Source organism: Macaca thibetana, chromosome 4, assembly GCF_024542745.1.
Source record: "Macaca thibetana thibetana isolate TM-01 chromosome 4, ASM2454274v1, whole genome shotgun sequence".
NCBI lineage: Eukaryota > Metazoa > Chordata > Mammalia > Primates > Cercopithecidae > Macaca > Macaca thibetana.
The window spans coordinates 11,723,013-11,743,115 of record NC_065581.1 but is presented as its reverse complement, the minus strand read 5'-3'; the positions used below and the strand labels follow the sequence as shown (position 1 = coordinate 11,743,115).

The window sequence follows — 20,103 nt, the reverse complement described above, 5'->3', positions numbered from 1 at the left end:
AAAAATTAACCAGAGTAATAGGATGGATTTCCTAAAAAGAAACTATGGTTAAACTGATAGCTGATTTCTTAATAGCAATAGCAAAGCCAGGGATGGAATAATAGCTCCAAAGTGCTGAAGGAAAAAACTGTCAACTTTATTTACTCACTGAAAGTGCCTTTCACAATAGAGGCAAAATAAAGACATTTTTGGACACACTAGAGCAGATTTCCCCGCCCACAAATCTTCTCTGAAGGAGATGCTAAAGGGAATACTCTAGAAAGAAGAAATAGGATCTCAGAATGGAGGTTTGGATACTAAAAGCAATGGAAAAGAATTTGTCCAATGTGTAGTGATTAAAAATACAAAAAATCCTCCAAAATGAGCTAAAATGCTGAGCAAAAATAGAATGTAAATTGAGAGGGGGTGATTGGAATAGAGGTATTCTAAGGTCCCATTGGACTGTTGGAGGGTGAGGGGCTAGAGACAGTGACCTATGTCAGCCATGACCAGGTTAAATATGCATGTTATAATTTCTAAAATAACCATTCTTATAATACGTACGCATGAAGGGTGTGACCTCCATGTCAGCAGAAGAGGAAATATTGACTAGAAAAAATATTAATGGGAATTTGAATCCATGATGAGAAAGTATCCTGACATATAGAAATACATTGGAAGTGGTATGGGGTAGATTAGAACCAATTCATGTGGGAGATGGGAGACGACATAGTGAAAAGGCCTTTTGTGCAAGCTTATGTTCCTTCCTGCTGGAAGCATCTCTACTGTTCTTGAAGGCACGGATTTCTACACTATGCAACTAATCGCTAATTCCAGCTAATAATGTAGTCAGAACCAGGATCAGTGGTTCGTGCCTATAATCCCAACACTTTGGGAGGCTGAGCCGGGTGGATTGCTTGAGCCCAGAAGTTCGAGACCAGCGTGGGCAACATGGCGAAACCCCATCTCTACAAAAAATACAAAAATTAGCCAGGTGTGGTGATGCATGCCCGTAGTCTCAGCTACTTGAGAGCTTGAGGCAGGAGAATTACTTAAGCCTGAGAGGCAGAGGTTGTAATGAGCCAAGATCGTGCCGTTGCACTCCAGCCTGGGCGATTAAGCAAGGTTCTTATCTCAAAGTAAATAAATAAATTAAATAACACAGTCAGATTGGGGAGGATCATGTGCAGGAGGTCAGAGTACATTTCAGAGGAAAATGCAAAGTTTCTAGAACGCTCATTTTAAAGGGACAGGCATCAGCAAAGAAAGAGAACTAGTGATTAAAGAATTCATTTTGTTCATCCCTTTATTAGGGACAGGCTGCTATGTAATAATGCTAAATTGTGATTATAGATGAATTTGCTGGAGTGTGTTCCTTTCTGATCCTCTCCTGGAGGAGAGACCCATAGGGTTTCTGGCAATTAAGAAAAGGCTCTTGATCATAACGTGATTGCTTGAGGTGTTCAAATTGCCTGCCTTTTAGGCTAGGCAATGTGACAATTAAGGATGAGTTTGTATTTGTTTCCTGGTGCATGCTGTTTATTTAGTTTGCATATTATTAAAGTCTCAGGATTGGGTTTTAATGCACCCAGGATTGCCTGATCTACTTGGCTGTTAGTGTCAGCATGGAAGTTAGGCACACAAGCCTGCAGGACTACCTGGGCCTCGCCAAGAGGGGAGAGGTGAAATGCAAATCCTATTTGTTAACTGGGATTTTCTGCCATCAGGGATTTAACCAGAAACCAAACTCTCAGGTCTGCCCCAGGCCTGCACTGGCTGCCTAATGCACCGAGGTGTAAATTCTTCCAACATAGCGGCTGTTTTTAAATTTTCCCCCAATTTTCCAACCCCTTTTATTCTTGTGAATCATACTGGGGCCTTTTGTCCCTTTGGCCTTACTGGAAGCAGAATGGCACCTGCTGCTTGAGCAATTTTCTGAGTCCTGTTCTCTGGCCTTCAGTCTTTGGAACTGACTGCTCCATAAGATGTAAGTAAAGATGTGGCAAGTGGAAAGAACCCTTCTCCTACCACCCGAAGCAGAGGCAAACCTCAAGTCATAGCTTCATTTTCCTGAGCCCTGCACTGTTTCTTACAAAGATTTTCAGAGGTAGGAGGAGAGTTGGCTAATTGGGAGTTCCTTTGGGGCAGACACTGTCACTCGAGCACACAAGCGCGCTTCTTGGAATGGAACGTAGCCCAAGAGTATTGCCTTCAGACCTGAACTTAGGATCTATTCTTATTCTGCTCATTCGTCATATTCTAGTCACCAATTATCTCCATGTCACCAAATTCCGGGGACCTGTTTTTGCCCCCATCTTCCTCACCTCTCAGCAGCACTGGGCACCTCTCTCTCCTTGAAACTCTGCTTCCTTAACCCTTTGATGCCACACTCCCTTGTTCTTCTCCTACCTCGGTTTCTGCTTGCATCCCCTGCTTGCCCTCTAAAGGATGGTGTTCTCCCAGGCTTCCCATGGGACCTCTGCTTTGCTAATGCCCTTTCCCCAGTAACTGGCATCCATTCATTCCCATGGCTTTTGTTCTCTCCATGTGCTGAGTGTCCAGCTCAGATCTCCCTTGAGTTCCAGATTTGCTTAGCCAGCTGCTACCTGACCTTGCTACTGTATACATCAGTAGGCATCTCACAGGTATCTCTGAATCAACATGTACAGAGCTGAATATATTATATTCTCACTGAATATATTATATTATATTATATTATATTATAAAATCTCACTGAGTATATTATATTCTCATCTGTTCTGAGCATCTCCATCTCAGGAAATGGAACCATCATCCTCCCAATTGCCCAAGACAAAAACCAGCATTGACCCTGCCACCTCCCTCCACTCTATCCATTCCATTAGCTACTCTTATCCATTCTACCTCCAAAATAGGTAGCAAATCTGTTCACTTTCTACCTCCACCGCCAACACCCTCGTGGCCACATTTATTTCTCACCTAAATACAACATCACCAAACTGGTCCTCTTGCTTTCATTTTCAGGCCTCTACAGACCACAGCAAAATCAATTGGAAAATGTTATTTCCCTTTTTGATACTCAGCAGTGGCTTCCTGCTTCACTTGGAATAAACCTGAACTCCTTCCTATGACCAACAAAACCTGGTAATCCTGGGCCCTGCTTAATGCTGCAGATACAGATTGAGCTTCTCTCCCCCTGGCACTCCATGTTCCAGCCATTGCAGGCTTTACTGTGCTCTGCAGCCCTTGAAGTTCTGTCTCGCACCTTAGCACGTACTGCCCCCTCGCCCAAGACACTCCCTGTCTGCTCTCCCATGGCTCACCTTTAGGTCTCATCTTAGACATGGTCTTCTCAGAATGGCCTTCCCTGACTGCCTTCCATGAAGTTTGTTCCTCCACTTGTGTTCTGGTACGTAGATTCCTGTTTGTTTTCCTTCACAGCACATATTGCGGTTGGTATCTTTCCTTACTTGCTCATAGGAAATGTTGCCCATTGACTGTAAGGTCTGCAAGGCCAGGGACCACATCTGTCCACCTCCCGATCCTTAGCACCCCACACAATGCCTGGCATGTAGTAGGCACTTAATGATTATGGCATGAGAGAATGAAAGAAGACTTTGTCTCTTACTTTAGTAGTTTCTCTGTGACCTTGACTGACCCCAGAGTTCTTCTTCCTTTGGGGTAGAGTGGGGTGTGCTGGGATCAAGGAGCATTAGAGGGAGAGGGAAAGCCTTTAGCGACCCACAGTGTCAGTGTCTATAGCTGACACTGTATATTTGGAAACTTTGGAGTGTTCTTTTATACGGAAAGTTATAAATGAGGACACTGCCAGGAAGCTTACTGATGCCTTGAAATATCTATAGGGCTTTTGGTTGTTATATCTGAGACATGTGGTCTAATCATGACTGACGTATGTTCAAAGAGATGCATAGAGTCATAATTACATATATTTTGCTTGAGGAGAAACAATGTCTGTTCTGATTGGTGCTATAGCTCAAAGCATATACTATCTGGCAGAAAGTTTTCTAGGCTGATCCTTTCCTCTCTACATCCGCCGTGATCAGATGTTAATTAGGTAACTGTGTATTCATGTCTCCAAAGAATTAGTGAATCAAAGAGAAAAGGTGGCAGAGTCTGAAATTAAGCAGAGGAATAAGGACACGATCATGGCGGTAACCAGATGAAAGAGAGGCCATCAGGGGAAGAGGAGAAACAGTTGAAAAAAGGAACAGCCCCTTTCTATCTCTATGAAAGCCTGTGATAGGTCAGTTTCCCTCCTCATCACTATTGCTGGGCTGCTGCTGGCCCTGGGAGACATACTTGATACTACCAAACCAGGGGTTCCTGTTGATGGGCAAAGAAGCTAGGAATGAGGTTCATTCGTTGTGCATGTGAAAAGTAAATCCATGCCTGTGGAACTCCACAAATAGAAACAGAACAAGTTCTTTCGTGGCTGCTATGGAACTTGAAGTTTTAACAGTCCAATAGTAATCAAGTTTCTTCTTATGTTGAGGGCAGAGTAAAAAGAGAAGCCTCGTAAAGGCAGAGAAGATTTCAGCGTTTCTCTTCCTTTTATTAGAAACTAATTAACCCGTGAAAATTCAGCTTGAAAGCTAAAGTGCACTACACAAACAAACAAAACAAACCCTTGTGCTTTTTGTGTCTTCTGAATTTGGAAACCAAAAAGTGTACAATCATTTCAGAGGGATATTCTGGAGAGCTCGCCTGGTACAAATTGGCTACGAATACAAGCGTGTGTGTGTTTTCAGCATCTCTCTCTAAACACAAGTAGGAACTCCTAAAAGCCACATTGTATTATTCTGTGGTGAGAAGGAATTTTGTGACCTTTGGAGAAATTTTGTTTCAGTTTTTCCTAAGAAGACCATGATAAGGAAGTGAGCCACATTTCTTGGCCATGGGAAGTTTGTCCCAATGCCCCAGGCTTGTGTTCTCAGGAGTGTAGAGGGTTCTGAGCAAGTGGGCTTGTCGCCAACTGGTCCTACATGGCAGATGCCTAAATTTTACACTTACAAACTTGTTAAGATTCCCAGCCATCCTCAGGGTTGTGGAATTGATGGCAGTGGCCTCTGGGGAACATCTCTATGCTGACCTTCCCTCAGTGTTCAGGCTCCTAGCTCCACATCCAAGAATCCGCTTAGCAGGAGGTTGAACCCTCAAAGTCCCAGACACTCAACAAGAAATGGAGGACTTAGCCTGGAAGGAAGGACAGGCTCATTGGAAACACAAGGGGCAAGCTCCTGACCTGCATGCTTACCAACAGCCTTCTTGTCTGGAAACCCAGTAGATTTGGTGCTCATGCCTGACTACCTCTCCAAAACATTGGACACATCTCTCCTGAAATAGTTCTTTCCCTCTTTTCCTTACCTCCGGAATTTCTGACCACTCCTGTCAATCAACCTTGCAAAATGTTTTTGTTTTGCCTATCTTTTGAATCAAGGATTCTCAACCAGGATGGATTGTGCCCTGCAGGGGACATTTGGCAATGTCTAGAGACAACTTTAATTGTCACAACTTTGGGGGATGGGGAAGGCATGCTACTAGGTAGAAGCCAAGGATGCTGCTTAACATCCTGCAATGCACAAGCCGGCCTACCCCCCACTACAAAGACTTATGGATTCTAAAACATCCACAGTACAGAGGTTTAGAAACTCTGACTCAACTGGTGTGTCTCCACAGTGCTTTCTCCTATATGCTTTATTCTTCCTCCAACTCATACACTCTTTGGGTTATCTCAACTACTACCACTTAATACAGTGATGTCGATACTCTGATGGCTCCCAAACTTCGGTCTCCAGCTGGATTTCTCCTCTGAGTGTCAAATTCATAAATCTACTAAGCTACTGGACATCTTTAGCTTGACCTTCTATAAATGGCCTTCTGCTTTTGTTTTGTTTTGCTCTTGGATTCTCAGAAAGAAAAAAAAGTTCATGGATGGGCAGGGTGACTCATGCCTATAATCCCAGCACTTTGGGAGGCCAAGGCAGGCAGATCACTTAAAGTCAGGAGTTCAAGACCAGCCTGGCCAACATGGTAAAACCCCATCTCTACTAAAAATACAAAAATTAGCCAGGTGTGATGGCGCACACCTGTAATCCCAGCTACCCGGGAGGTTGAGGCAGGAGAATCGCTTGAACCCAGGCAGCAGAGGTTGCAGTGAGCCGAGATCATGTCACTGCGCTCCAGCCTGGGTGACAGAGTGAGACTCTGTCTCAAAAAAAAAAAAAGGAAAGAAAGAAAAAAATGTTCATAATTGAAAAAATAACCTTTCACATGTAGTTATATGTTTTTAATAATAGGGAATTAAAATTAACTTTTATTTTGAAATAACAAAACACAATATAGTGGCACATTCTGAGATCCTTAGATACAGCTTGGGAATGTCACAAAAGCTGTTGAAGGGAAATCCTTGAGTCTTTTAGAATAGGAAGATTTTGCCATAACTCTTTCTTTGATTTAAACAAGAACTTATTGTCTTTCATTGTGGACACCAAAGGCTTGATGTGGTGCTGCCTACTGTTGTCTAACACTTTCAGAGCCTCCTTTACATAATGCCTTAGGACTAGCCTAGTCCTAGATTGACCCTGTAGGGTTCCAATAGATTAATAAGTTGAAATTCATTAATTTTTTTTTAGTTCAAAGACCATATCTTATATACCCTTCAGTTACCTAGAATGCTGAAGCAGACCTGCTTCTCAAGAGATATTTGACAGGTATTGAATGAAGGCATTTCCTGGGAAAACAACTTCTTATCTTTTACCTTTAGGCCCTACTTGTTAGCCATTTCCTTCTCCGCTGGCAAGAGGTACACACACACACACAGAGACAGACAGAGAGAGAGAGAGAGAGAGAGAGAGAGAGAGATTGATTGATTGACTAACCCTAAATCAACTGATTATGTGCATTTAGGAAAATCACCAATGAGTAGATGCCATTCTCACAAAACAGCCTGCACATCCCTTTAGAAAACCCTGATAGGTCAGCAAGGGAGGGAAGGCCAGAGGCAGGAAGGAGAAAGTGTGGAAACATCTGTCATGGGATCAGTCATGCGGAAGGTTTGGAACTGTGCCCCAGAGTTTGTGCTTACAGGGTGCTTTCCAGAACCACTATTATCTCCCAGGGAAACCAGCTGCTTACACGCTCTGAGCCCTTACTTGACATTGTGATGAGATATCGGAAAGGAAGGGATGGTGCCCTGAGACACAGTTTCCCAAAAGTGAGAGTAGATCCCCATGCTTCCTAAACTTCCTCTTTCTTTAAAAGAACAATCTCCTTCCTCCAACTTGGAGCAGCTTTCCATAGAGCTGCCCATCTGTTTCTGTCTTTAAAACAAGTCTCCATGTGCACCATGTGAAGCCAGGCAAAGAAGCATGGAGGAGGGTGAATTACAGATTGATGAAGAGGAGGGGCATGGAGGAGATACCAAGCAAAACCCGGAGGCCTTTCTACCTGGCCCCGTCTCAGAACATAGAGCCACAGACCAGTGAGTCTCAAGATGAACAAAGGACAGTCTCTGCTGGCTCCATATCTTCTGACTTCCTGCAGGGCTGCCAGCTCCTATTCAGTGGTGCCTTTTCATTGAGTCTACCGTTGAGTGACTATAGAGTGGGCACCCATTGATTGTTTCTAAGAGTCATACTTGTTCACAGGCTTTTCTGTAGCCCCCGTGTTAGTCCATTTTGCATTGCTGTAAAGAAATACTTGAGACTGGGTAATTTACAAAGAAAAGAGGTTTATTTGGCTGACAGTTCTGCAGACTGTACCGGAAGCATGCTTGGCTTCTGGTGAGCTTTTACTCATGGCAGAAGGCAAGGGAGATGTCATGTCACATGGCAAGAGAGGAAGAGAGGCAAGAGAGAGGGGAGGAGGTGCCAGGCTCTTTTTAAGGACCAGATCTCATGGGAACTAAGAGTGAGAACTTGCTCATTACTCAAACACACCAAGCTGTTCATAGGGGATCCACCCCCATGACCCAAGCACCTCCCACTGGGCCCCATCTTCAATACTGAGGATGAAATTTCAACATGAGATTTGGAGAGGACAAATATCCAAAGCATATTGATCCCCAACACCCATTTCCAAGCTTTGGGGTGCCATTTACAGCTGTGAGAAAGCCTTAAGGTCACCAGCTGGAAGTGGGGTTGATTCTGCAACCCTCCCATCCTGGACGCAGCCTGCTATGTGGGTGCTGGAGTCCAGTGAAGCAAGTCTGGGTTGGCTTCCCAGGCTGTGCAGAAGGCCCCTCTTCCTCTTCTGCCCCACTTTGTTTCATTGACTCATTCATTAATGTCACTGACGTTAAGTGGCCAGAATAGGTTAAACACTGTAGGCACTAGAGAGAAAATGGTGACCCCAAGCCTTGAGTTGCTTCCATCTCTGGAAGACTTTGGTCAGTATTAGGTGAATGTATGAGTGTTATATCATGATGGGAATGAGCACAGGAGCCTTCAGTTCTGCCAAGAAAGGGTGCCTGCTGGAGTTTCAGGGTTCAGCTGAGGGTCACTGAGCCCTGTAAGGTGATGTGAAGGCCAAGGGGGTTGAGTGAAGGAGACACAGGTGAGTGCCGTATCCACAGTGAGAGGGGAAACCTGGTCTTCACATGGGAGTGCAGAGTAATTGGAGGGTGGGCATGGGAAGAAAGACAGATCCCTGGGACCTCTGCAGACCTCATTAAGGACTCGATCCTACAGTGGACAGGTGCACAAGAGAAACAGTCAAAATACATGTTAAGGAGAGGCAGGAGGGGAGTCCTGAAAAAATAAATGAGAGCTTTGCCCTCAAAGAGTTTGTCTTCTCTTTGAGAAAAGGAAGGGGAAAAAACACATGACATTGACAGTGTAAAAAACAAATTGGAATGTTGTTAAGCAGTGAAGCATTGAGTGCAGACCAACGGAGCTGCAGAACAAACAGAAGACTGAGCATCCCATGAGAAGGCAGGACGGGCCACAGCCTCACAAATACGGAAAGGCTGGGGATGGTTTCCTTGGTGAGGCTTCTTATTTGCAGTAAAAGCGTTCACCATTAGCATGGACTCCTTTAATTTCTCCAAGTGTTTAGATCTCTGTGTTATCAACAGTGGTAATGCCTGCACTACAGGCTTTAAACAAAGAATAAAATCCTGGCTGGTGTCCGATTCACAACTGCAACAAAAACAAACAAAACACCCGTGGGGAAAATGGTACTTCTCGAGTTCCTCTACTGCTCAGATCACATAAGGCTACGGAAATATAAAATATTACCTCCTCAGTGGCAGCATCTCCTTCACTTGATTGAGCTTCGTTATTTTGCCTTCAGATGTTGTCAGTTTATGGAATCTAGACCTGTAAACTGTTTGTTATGAGGACACTGTTGAGGTCACTATGAGGCTTAGTCCTGCTAAAATGAAAATACAATGGTAGTAATTTCTTACAGGCCTAATGCCTAGGGGAAAACTTTAATTTCTCCAAAAAACAAAAAATAGGAAGTGTGTACATTTCATCTTGCTCTTTTTACTTTATCTGTCTGGAAGCATATTGCTAAACTTGAATCTCAACAATAGAAGCCCAGTAAGCTTTCTGGTTGGTGTATTTGTGTTTCAGTGTTCTTCTGAGTTCTAATTTTCATTTCTGTCTTCTCATGTTAATAAATGGGCTTTTTGGGTAAGGTATCTCAAAGATGTATGGGGCTAGTTGGGAGAGAAAAAATTAAAGAGTTAAAAACTGAAAAAAAAAAGGAAGAATACTAGAGAAGAAAAATGGGTTGAAACAAAAGGATAATAAGGAGACTGAGGAGAAGAGAGTGAGCCTGCTGAGATGCTCTGAGAAATAAGAGATGAGATGAGGGAAGGTGTATAGATAGTGGACAGAGGCAATAGAGAGCCACCGAAGGTTTTTGAGCTGGGGAGTAGCAACATTAAAACTTGTTTTTTAGGTTTGCCTGATTGCAATGTACCAGACTATGCACCTGATTATATGTACCAAAATACGGAAAAGCTAAGTGATTGTATGTACCAAAATAGGGAAAAGCTAAGTGATTGTATGTACCAAAATAGGGAAAAGCTAAGTGATTGTATGTACCAAAATAGGGAAAAGCTAAGTGATTGTATGTACCAAAATAGGGAAAAGCTAAGGAAGTGATGCCTGGGAAGACAAAAGAATAAGCAGTTATGGAAAGCGTTTGGTAGAAAAGTGAATGAAGTTTGAATGTGAGGAGTAAAGGAGTCAGTCAGCACTGACAGCAGGTGTGCAGGGTGTTATTATTGCCAGAGAGAGCTCAGTAGGAAGAAGGGATTTGGATACTTTAGAGGGTTGGAGAGAGAGGGGATGGGGGCAGGAAGAGGCGGATATATTCCTGATTCCTGATTGTAGGGTCCTAAGATCCCATATCTTTTTTAAAAAACAAAAAAAACAAACAAAAAAAACTTATCCTTAACTGGATAGAATCCAAATTGCCACTTCTTCACCAGGCTGGATTCCTTCAAAGCCAACTAGTTTTGTAATAGAATGATGCTTTGAAATACTGGTCAAACTACAGATTAACCCAAAGGACAGCAGTGTGGTAAGTAAAAGATCCCTTAAAAATTCTCTTCAGAAGATTCATGAAGTTGTCATTTAACCATCTGTTCAAGTCACATAAGGGTTCATAAACAACAGTGTGCTTTTCTTCCTTGGCCCAATGGGGCATTCATTTCTCTTTCCGGATCAGTAAAGACTATTCGTGTTTCCCCCAACGTTTTATTATGACAAATTTCAAACATAAAGCAAGGTTGAAAGAATTTTACAGTGAATAGCTGGGTCACCCACCACTTAGATTCCACTGTTAATAGTTTGCTGTGTTTGCTTTCTCATAGATCTCTCCACCTGTGCATCCATTGATTCATCTTGTTTTTGGTGCATTTCAGAGTAAATTGCAGACATGACTACTCTTTGCCATATAACTTGCGTTTGCAGGCTGGGGAACGTGTGTTAGCCCACGTAGGTTGACAGTGGAGCTCAAAGAGAAGTCAGTGGCTCTTTCTGTGGATGGTTTATCTCCCCAATCCCTTCCTCCTGACAAATTTTAATGTTGACTCTTTAATGACAGTGGTGTCTGGCCTGTGCACTTGAGTTCCCAGAAAGTAGAAAAGAGAATTTTTACAAACCCAATTCTCTTTAAAAACTTCAGCCTTTGAGACTGAAAAGACTTCTACAGGTAGCATAGTTGGAAGTTGTTTTTTTAAGTCCCATAGAGATATAAGCTCTATAGCCTATGTGCACGTTTCCAGATTTCTAGATATCAGATTTACTTAAAGCAAAACTGTACCTTTAATGATGTAAGGAACATAGAGAATACAAATGGTCTCTGCTTTCAGATACAAAATATTCCTAAAAAAATGTCACGGACCTTCACCATTGTCTCTACCTGTAGGGAGTTAGAGGCAGAAATTGTAGCACAGGAAGTTAGTGAGGAGGGAGGTAAAAGTTTTTAGCCTGCAAATGGATGGTATTATCAAAACCAGAGATTGCCTTGCTGGAATTTACAAAACAACTATTACTGCATGCCTTTATTGCATGCAATTTTCAAGCTTAAGAAATGTGATACAGCAGTGTAATAATAAGCCTGGATGTGATGGCATTTGATTAAGGTTTGTTTTGCCTCCATTTCTATGTCTATTGTATTTACGTTTATGTTTTAATTGATATTTTGGTCATGTGTTTTCCCCAAAGAGATTTTGTGAAGGCTTCCATTTTTTAAAATTAAAAAACGATATATTTGATATATTGTAAACAAAAGAAATCCTCCTTAATGTACCCAGAAATGAGATCTTGTTAGCACTAAAACTTCACTTAAAAGTATTTATCCATTAGTACCATAAGCAAACCAAAGGTGTCATTGTAGAGACTTGGAGGAAAGGACCTCACTTTGGGAAGAGCCAATATCAGGAACTAATTCTCAGATCAGAATGTGGCTTGAATAGAGGAGAGTAAGAGAGTATTAAGGCACATATGCAGCAGGTGATATAGAAACAGCATCTGCAGGAGAAAGCTCTTGATGACCCATCTGAGAGGGTAGAAGTCAGTTTATTTATCTTGGTCAACTCAAACTCAACACAAGAGATAGTCCAGAAGGGAAATGAAATAGAGGAAAGAAGTGGAGATTAGATTTTTTTTATGTTATCATCTGATTTTATAATATGTAGGCTCTCTGAATTTTTTTCACTGGAGAAAATTAAGTGCTCTTGGGCCCTGTAAGAACCTTAGGATAAGAGTGTGATCAACCTAGCCTTAAAGATTCAGTCTCTGGGCCGGGCGCGGTGGCTCAAGCCTGTAATCCCAGCACTTTGGGAGGCCGAGGCGGGTGGATCACGAGGTCAGGAGATCGAGACTATCCTGGCTAACATGGTGAAACCCCGTCTCTACTAAAAATACCAAAAAAGAAAAAAACTAGCCGGGCGCGGTGGCGGGCGCCTGTAGTCTCAGCTACTTGGGAGGCTGAGGCGGGAGAATGGCGTGAACCCGGGAGGCGGAGCTTGCAGTGAGCCGAGATCACGCCACTGCACTCCAGCCTGGGCGACACAGCGAGACTCCGTCTCAAAAAAAAAAAAAAAAAGATTCAGTCTCTGGAGCCTCTATGACAGTGATGAAGACCTGTTGGCTCCATGTGTTATCTCAGTGATTAAGGCTTGCTTCTTTCTCAAAGGTCAGGCAAACTTCATCCTACTGTAAGTTTAGCCTCATATGCAGGGAAATTGTTTAATAGAGCCACTTATCTACCTGTATGGGGTGAGTACAAACAAGTGCTCAAATCATTATCATTATTTTCCATGTTGTCACTCATGCAACCTTGCAAAAATTTTCTGTGGGCTGGTAAATCTTAGTACTTATCTGCAAGGCTACTTTGTAAGCAGCAAATCTAGTGTGATTATTACACTAATACTTAAATCGATACTTCATGCTTGTAGTTCTCACTCCAAGATATTCAGGTGAAAGTTGGCATTATATGGAGAATGGTGGAGAAGGTATAATTGAATAGAAAAGGATGGGAGAAGAACAACACTGTCCTTATAACCATTGCATTTGGAAAGAGACATTTAAAGGAAAATCTACCAAAACGATGACTTTAATGACAAGGAAAGATAGCTCCACTAGATCCCCTCTGTTTACACATGCTATTGTTTCAGCCCATGATGTTTTGTTTGCTTTAGAAGGAAATATTTTACCCCCTCTGAGATAATTAATTTTTGTCAGCTTCACTGTTTATAAGGGAAACTGAGAAACTGTTAATTGAAATACAGAATGAGTCAGTGTTTCCAGTAATTTTTGGCAGCATTCTAATTTGTGTCAATCCCAGCCTAATTATTAGATTTTTTGGAAGCAAAAAGCATATTTGATTTTTCTCTTACTGAATTTGTTCTTCCTTTTTTTATTGAAATATGTGCTGTCTGACAAAGGTCATATGATTTATGTCAAAGTGAGGTGAACTACCCATACGTTTGAAACACCGGAAGGCTTATTGCATCATGTTTGGCTCTTCACTGCAGTTCAATATTTAGAAGGCTCTTTTCCTCATTGCTACTCCCAGCCCCAACCGGAAAATGTGATTCTTGCAAAGACCTTTTAGCTAGGATGAAGTCGAGGTATATGGCCCATCACTAATGACATCACTGAAGTAAATTTCCCAGAAGCCATCAGGGAGAATTCATTTGGAAATCCAATTGAATGTCACTTGCAAAGGGCAGCCTCCTGAAAGAGGTGACCAGTCATGCATTCCTGAGTTGTTTGTTGTAAAAGCATTAATCACCACGAACCCATTTACTCCTAACGCGAACACAGTACATTATTCCACAGGAATTCTGTTCCAAATGATTGTTAATGTAGAGGACGGGAGCTGCTGATTGTGGGCAGGGTTAATAAAATTCGTCAGATCAATGGCCAGTATAATGGGCTTGTTAATGGTTTTTAATAGAGGTTGGATCTTCCTGGCTGCAGCAGAGTGAAGGCTGGGAGAGAGAGGCAAGTGGCTGTGCAGGGAGACAGCTCCATCTCCTGCCTGCTGAGGTGGCCTCTGGATGAAGAGAGCAGCCCTGTTGGTCACTGAGCATCAGCAGGGCTCTGAGGTGGCCTTGGCTGGGAACGTAGGCACCAGCTGTGGGCTGGGGAGGGAGCCCCGGGGACAACCATACTCCAGTAGCTGGCACGCCATAGCCTCTTGCAGACCCAGGCCAGAGTCCATCTAAACACCTGAAGCCATGGATATCCCGGACCCTTGCTTGCACCCCACCCTGGGCCCACCAATGAGATGAAGGACAGCAGTCACACTGATAATAGTGACAACTCTAGCAAATGCTCACGGAAGCTCTCCAGGGCCAGAGACCAAGCATATTCCACACACTCACCTCAATCCCCATAGCAGCCTCCCCAGAGATATGTACTATTTATTGAACCCATTTTATAACTGGGGAATGTGAAGTTCAGAGCGATTTGGTCACTAGCCCAGGGTTAGATTAGAAACCGTGTGCCTTTAGACGCTGTGCTCTTTTATTAGAGGGAGAGACACAGAAGCTGCAGCCTAAAATCAGACTGAAGGAAGACGCAAGGTGTGATGAGGGCCTGGGAGCCTTTCCATTTGTTTCTCCAACCAGTCAGTGTGTTCAGGAGCAGCCCTGAGCAAATTATGTAAAAGCTATGGCTTGTCTGCAATGCTGTTTCTCTAGGCGTTGTCACTAAAATTCAGGGTGCCCAGGGCCCTTGAGATGCCCAGGTGCTCTGGGCCACCCCACTGTGGCCTTGACCAGGACACCCTGAGAGGTCCTCTTCACCCCATGCTGCCCTGTACTTACAGCTTAGTCCTTCTCACCCTCTCCTGCCTCACCAAAACTTGACCCATTTCTGGTCATCTGTGGGTCATCGTGATCTCCAACTGCCGTAGCCAGCTCAGCTCAGATGGGAGGAAGCTACTGCCTCCTGGGGATGCCTCCTGAGCACAAGACTTTTGTGAATGACAGCACAAGGACTGCCCAGAGCCAGCACCCAGAGTTCCAACTGCACTACTGGGCATGAAAACACAGTGACATTCCCAAGCTCCAGAGACTACCCTAACTAAGGGGCCAACATAGCTGCCCTGGGGCTCAGGAACAAGATGGGGCTGGAGCTTGCAGGTGGAGACTGTGGGTGAAAGAGGCAGCCACGAGCTGAGGAAATTGGCGAGCAGGAGTGAAGGAGGAATGACAGCTGGAACTACAAAAAACACAAAATACTAGCACTACTAGATGTTCTCAATAAGCTCAGAGGATGGCAGAAGGACTTCATAAATGTTATCAATAAATGAAAAGACATGGCACACATACTCCAGTGACCTTTCCCAGGTCAGCTTCTATAATCAAGATGGGAGTAGGCTGCAGCAGTCCTTGCATGTGAAAACACCACCATTCCTAAAGTTATTTCCTTGATTATGTCATTTAAAAAAATCTACTGTTAAGGGTTTGGAGGATGTAAGAAAACAGATGGTTATAGGGAGGGGGTGACGCAGGGAAGGAGGGGGAGGACATAGGGGTTTCAGAGGGAGGCTCACGCATACCCCACACACCACCCTCAGCAGGACTGAACTCGGTTACACCATGCTAAATGCAATAGGAAACGCAAAGATGGGTGGAACGTGTTCTCCAGCCCCCCAGAGCTTACGAATATACACCATAAGTGCTAGACTACATGGCACAGGATATAAATGCAGTCGAGTTGAGTGAGAGAAATTACCAAGAGGAAAATTCAGAGACAGTATCATGGAAGATTGCACTGGCTGCAAGAACATAGAGGATTTGAATCCCAGGGAGAGAAGGCACAGTCCACACAGGGAGAGGAAGCAGGCACAGGAGGCTGGAAGTGCGAGTGAGCATGCTGAGCACAACGAAGGGTGAAAGAGACACAACGGAGGGTGAAGGAGACGGCCTCGGTCTAACGGAGGAGGGGCGTGTGTGCACGTGGGTGTGTGTATGTGTGCACAAATGTATGAATGTGTGTGAGAGTATGCAAGAGTATGGATGTGTGCATGTGCATGTGTGTGCACAAATGTGTGAGAATATGCCTAAGTATATGCGTGAGTGTGCGTGTTTGTGCACGAATATGTGAATATCTGTGAGAATATGCACGAACCTGTGTGTGCATGTGCATGGATGTGCATGAATGTATGTATACAGGAGTGTGAGTGCGCATGTTTGTGCCTGAATGTGTGAATGTGTGTGAGAGTATGCATGAGTGCGTGCATGCGTGTGTGTGTTTTAGGAGAGGGCCAGGCACAGTGGCTTATGCCTGTAAACCCAGCGCCTTGGGAGGCCAAGGCAGGCAGATCACTTGAGGTCAGGAATTGGCTGGGCTTGGTGGCACATGACTAATCCCAGCTACTCAGGAGGCTGAGGCAGGAGAATCACTTGAACCTAGGAGGCAGAGGCTGCAGTGAGCCGAGATCATGCCACTGCACTCCAGCCTGGGTGAGTGACAGAGCAAGACTGCATCTCTGCCCCACCCTGCAAAAAAAAAGTGGGGATGGGGGGCAGTGGGCAATAAGCAGGACCAGAGAGAGGGTGAGACACATTGCAAAGACCTTGGTAGCCAGACAGAGGAATTTGGACTAATGTGGTAGGCAAGAGGGAGCCACTGTCGGTCCTTGGGCATCTAGGGAGCATGACCTGGAAAGATTCATCTAGCAGTGTGGAAGAGGTAGACTGGAAGGGAACAGAGAATTATGGGCACTATGGGCACCCCGGACACCCTGCCATTCTGATTTGCCATTTTCTCTCCTCCAGCACACTTTCATATTCCCCATCACATTGGTTGAAGTCGTCCTCAGGCCTCACTCCTATCCATCAAAGAAGACAGGGCTCACCTTGCTGGCTGCCGCCAGCATTACTTACATCATCCGGTAAGAATCACATGGAGAAAGTCAACGCAGGCTTATCATTCAAGGCCCCGAGGGAAGTTCCAGAAATGTGTACTCTTCTGTCAGAATCCCTTTATCTTGGTTTAATAAGGATTTAATCATGTTTACATTTCCAGGTAAGAAGGATTCTTATTGTTTGATTTTAATGCTCATGGAAACCTCCCATGCACAGAAACATGCAGGTGTGCACACACACACACAGCAAGTCACAACTTCCCCTCTCTCTCTCTCATGAAGGGTTAATCATTGCAAAGCCATGCACCTTGCTTTCCCAAGGAAATGTTGCTCCTTGGTTCTGTCTTCAGTGAACATGTTCGAATGGCTGAGGGATCTGAGGCGTCTAACTATATTCTACCTAAAAAGGAATTTAGCGGGCAGAGCGGGCTAGGTTTGTCCACTCCTGTTGCCTGTTTCATTATGGGCTTGTTTGCATCAGCAGCTGGCATCAGAGCTCCTACAACACATTTGGGCAATGCATGGGAGACGATTTCAGTAGCTGGCCTAGATTTCATCATTCAACCACCTGGCAACACTCATTTTCAGAAATGCTGTCCAATAGTCTATAATCAAGGGAACGTGCTTGGCCTTTCACCCAGTGACTGAGAAACTTTTCTTCCATTCTATAACCTTCTCATCTGGTACCATGCTTTTGTTCCTACTGAAAGAAAGAGGCTTGCTGAACACAAGACCTGCAGATTGGAAGCTAATCAGTGTTCCTTCTCTAGACTCACACAAGCTATTCATGTGTGACAATCTGGACAACCCTCCGATCCCTATATGCGAGGAAGTTTAGTTCAGTTCAGTGCTCTGTCAGGGACGGAAGCCGAGAGAGAGTGCATTTCAAAGAACCTGGGCTCTAGCAGTGCCTGTTTTATGGACTCGACCAGCCTCTTTCTTAGAGCAAACAAACTTGGTGTCCAGACCTCATCTGCTGTTTTCTCCCTAACCCTTCCTTCCCTTTTGTGGTGTCTACCCCTCCCACCCTTCTGTGCCCCTCTTTCCCCGAGTACCCAAATCTTTCTTCTCCCATCTTGAAGAAAGCACTTGCTCAATAAATCTACCCCAAGACTCCGGTGCTCTATGTTGTTCTTCAGCCTCTGAAGCCTTTACATTTTAACAAAGGAACTTTCAGAGAACGAAGCTTAAGCTTGGGACCTACTGATAGTTGATGTCTGGAGCACTCTGTTGAGAAGGATTCTGAGGCACTACCAAGAAAAATTTGCTTGATTATTAGGCAATGACTTTCAATAGCATGACAATGGACAGTGGTAAGATATATGCTATGTGTTTGCCATATCTGGCTTCACACAAAGGAATATATCCCTAAAGACAGAGTATCTGGGACCTGGATTGGGGTAAGAGTATAGACACATAAAGATTTTTTTGTTGTTGTTCTTGCGTGTGTTGAAGAGAAGCAAAGGAGAAGCTAGCTGATTATACACATGAATTCGTATGCTGTATCTTTTTTGGTGGTGTTTAACTTACTCTTTATTGCAAAGTGTAAATTTTGTAGTTCATATATATAAGTTATTACCTTTTACTTACTAATGTCTTCTACCTAAGGACTTGTAAGTTGATTATCAGTTCACATATCTGACCCCTGTTGTTCTTTTCCTTTTTGGGGACCAAGAAGATAAAAAGCACCTAAGGCCACTGCTGTTATTGGGGAAAATTGCAGTGGCTATAATGAGAAGTAGTAGCCAGGAGGTTGGTTTGTCAGTACCTGGGCAGGTGTCACCATGATGCAGTTAATTAGGAGGTTGAAGAAAGAAACGTGACAAGATGGGAACCAGGTACAAGTGCATCCTTTATCCATTCAGTCGTTCACCAGCTCCAGGCACTATGCTAAAATACGGAGGATACAGTGATGTTCAGGAAACCTGCTACCTTTAGAGGCTGCCGGGGAAAGAGGAGCATATCAGACAGTGGGAGACAGGTGATAGGACTGTAATAGGCATAAGCCCAGGATGCTACGGGCACACAGAGAGGTGTGCAGGACTGGCTTCTTAAAGGGAAGCACGGCCTAAGCTGAGGCCCAAGTAATGAGTAAGAATAGGTCAAAAGAGATGTGGAAAAGACCTTCAGGCAGAAGAAACAGCATCTGCAAAGGGCTGGAGGAGCTGAGGGTGTGGCTGAATTGGGGGACAGGGTAAAGCCAGGTTGTAAATCCACATCAGTGAGTTTGGACTTTTAAACCAAGTGCTTTTCTGTAGAAAAGTATTATAATCAGAGGAATGAAATGATGTGGTTTATGTAAGAAAGCTGATTAGAAAGACGATTCTGGCTGAAGTGTGGCCATCAGACTGAAGAGGAACAAGACAGGTAGACCAGTTGGTGGCATTGCTGGTAACCCAGGGGAGTTGATGTTAGCCAACTGATGCAAACATCAGTCAATCCACAAATATAGTCAGAGAGCGTGAGCAATGGGAGGCAACTTAAAGATGACTTAGCACTGGAAAACTAAATCTCCAGTAGAGTAGATGACACGCCCATGGTCATATGGCAGAGGCGCAGTGGAGATGCAAAGCTGGTACTTGAGCCAACTAAAACTGAGGTCTTCTGTTTCCAAATCCAGTTGTCTTTCCACTATGTTTATATGGCCAGGTATTTGTTCAGTTCCCAGTGTGTGCAAAACCATTCAGCTAAATGCTGGGTGGATGGGCATGCGCAAAACTTGACCTAGCTCTGCACTCTGAAATCTTTCTTTTTCTTTTCCTTTTTTTTTTTTTTTTTTTTTTTTTGAGATGGAGTTTCGCTCTTGTTGCCCAGGCTGGAGTGCAATGGCACAATCTCGGCTCACCGCAACCTCTGCCTCCTGGGTTCAAGCAATTCTCCTGTCTCGACCTCCGGAGTAGCTGGGATTACGGACATACGCCACCACGCACAGCTCGTTTTGTGTTTTTAGTGGAGATGGAGTTTCTCCTTGTTGGTCAGGCTGGTCTTGAACTCCCAACCTTAGGTGATCCACCCACCTCAGCCTCCCAAAGTGCTGGGATTACAGGCGTGAACCACCACGCCCAGCCTCTGAAATCTTTCACGTGTTGTTCCCAGCTCTATTCTTGGATTAGACAGTAAAGTACTGGTAATGAAGGGAGTGGAGGGAAGGAATGGAGACCCGTCACCAGAAGGAATGTGACTGGGTAGGCTCCAGTGCCCAGTGGGGAGCTGAGGTGGTTTGGGATTTCATCCTTCATGAGAAATACTAGGTTGGTGTTTGGTCCATTAAGCCCCATTTTT

General features: G+C 44.1%; 1 protein-coding gene across 2 annotated transcripts in view; it reads left to right on the top strand.

The window, feature by feature from the left end:
* The window catches only part of ADTRP (androgen dependent TFPI regulating protein), a 91,641-nt gene that overhangs the window by 52,455 nt on the left and 19,083 nt on the right, over positions 1-20,103 (top strand). For both annotated transcript variants that reach the window (XM_050789602.1, XM_050789601.1), the window contains exon 5: positions 16,733-16,848. In XM_050789602.1, coding sequence (XP_050645559.1) covers positions 16,733-16,848 — 116 coding nt within the window. The remainder of the gene's footprint in view (positions 1-16,732; positions 16,849-20,103) is intronic.